Source organism: Pundamilia nyererei, unplaced genomic scaffold, assembly GCF_000239375.1.
Source record: "Pundamilia nyererei isolate P.nyererei 1_Seehausen unplaced genomic scaffold, PunNye1.0 scaffold00304, whole genome shotgun sequence".
NCBI lineage: Eukaryota > Metazoa > Chordata > Actinopteri > Cichliformes > Cichlidae > Pundamilia > Pundamilia nyererei.
Window position 1 is genome coordinate 6,954 of NW_005187705.1, and position 1,311 is coordinate 8,264.

Genomic DNA, 1,311 nt, shown 5'->3' on the forward strand with positions numbered 1-1,311 from the left:
ATATATAATGTCAAATCTTGATATAAATAGCTGGATATAAATACCCAGTTATCATATCTGTCAGATAAAAGGTGGTAGAGTAAGAGAGGCACTATTTCTCTTTCAGATGTGGCCAATTTCAATGAATGAGTGGAAAACAGCTCTGACAGACATTCTGAAGCAGCTAGACAACCCACAGTACGACAAAATGTTGGAAATAGTGCAAATCCCCAAACAGAGGAAGACTGCCAAGTTCAGAGAACAGCTGCCCCAAAAAATCATTGAGCACCACGGAGTGAGAAAATCTATTCGCAAAATCAGAGATGCAATGGATCAGATTCCACGGAGGGATCACGCAGTCCAGAACCTGCTGGTCCCCTTCGTTGAACAACTGAAGAATGGACCAAAAACTGAGGGTGAGTTCACAAAGTTAAGTATTCTTTATGCCAGGCTTCTAGAAACAGGTTTTGAGCTTGGAAATTAACTTTGACTTACGTTATCGCTTGAACTAACCATTGAAGCCTGATATTTTATTCAGTGCTTTTTTTTTTTAACTCAGCGGAGACATGATTAGATGGCGGGGGTCAGGTGTGCGAGTCAGCCTCTCCTGACACCACACCCTGAACCCACTGCTCCACCCCTCACCTGCAGCTGAGCCACAAACCACACCCACCACAAAAAAAGCAAAAACATAAATTACAAATGTGAGTGTGAGAGGTGTGTCCTACCTCTAGTACCATGTTAGCTGGGATAGGCTCCAGTTCCTCTGCGATGCTGATAAGGATAAACTGAAGATGACAGATTGATGGATGGCATAATTTTATGCTAAACTTGATAGGTTTATATAATCCATAGGCTCCCCTTTGGATTATATGACAACACTCAAGTCATTTAGGGATGTCACTGTAATAATTTGTTGCATGTTACACATTTCTCAACAGGAAATACAAACCAAAGCAAACTTTATGTATTTAAATACATGTTGTCTTTATATAACTTGGGTATCTTGACAAAAGTCAAATTAAAGATGCAGAGCAAACAGTCTAAGTCTTGAATTATTATTCAGTGAAAACCATCTGTTAGCATATACAACCCTTAAAATCTGTGTTCAACTTTTTAAAATGTCAATTTCAGGGAAGAAGAGGAAACACAGTGAAAGGGATTCAAATTCAGCAGACAAGAAGCTTGAATTCGGTACGTAACAACACCTAAAGGGGTCACAGTGGGTCTGCTGTGGTCTGAAACTTCCACCTTTCAATGTGCTTTGGAGCGTTCATGAGATAAACATTCTACCATCACCTATCCCAAAGTGGGGGGTGCAGAGCCATTGCA

At 40.4% G+C, this 1,311-nt stretch overlaps 1 protein-coding gene across 1 annotated transcript in view; it reads left to right on the top strand.

Annotated features, from left to right (window-relative positions):
* Positions 1-1,311, top strand: part of LOC102207007 (uncharacterized) — a 10,928-nt gene that overhangs the window by 6,947 nt on the left and 2,670 nt on the right. Inside the window, exons 2-3 of the mRNA XM_005751224.2 lie at positions 107-395; positions 1,114-1,173. Of these exons, the coding sequence (XP_005751281.1) occupies positions 107-395; positions 1,114-1,173 (349 nt within the window). The remainder of the gene's footprint in view (positions 1-106; positions 396-1,113; positions 1,174-1,311) is intronic.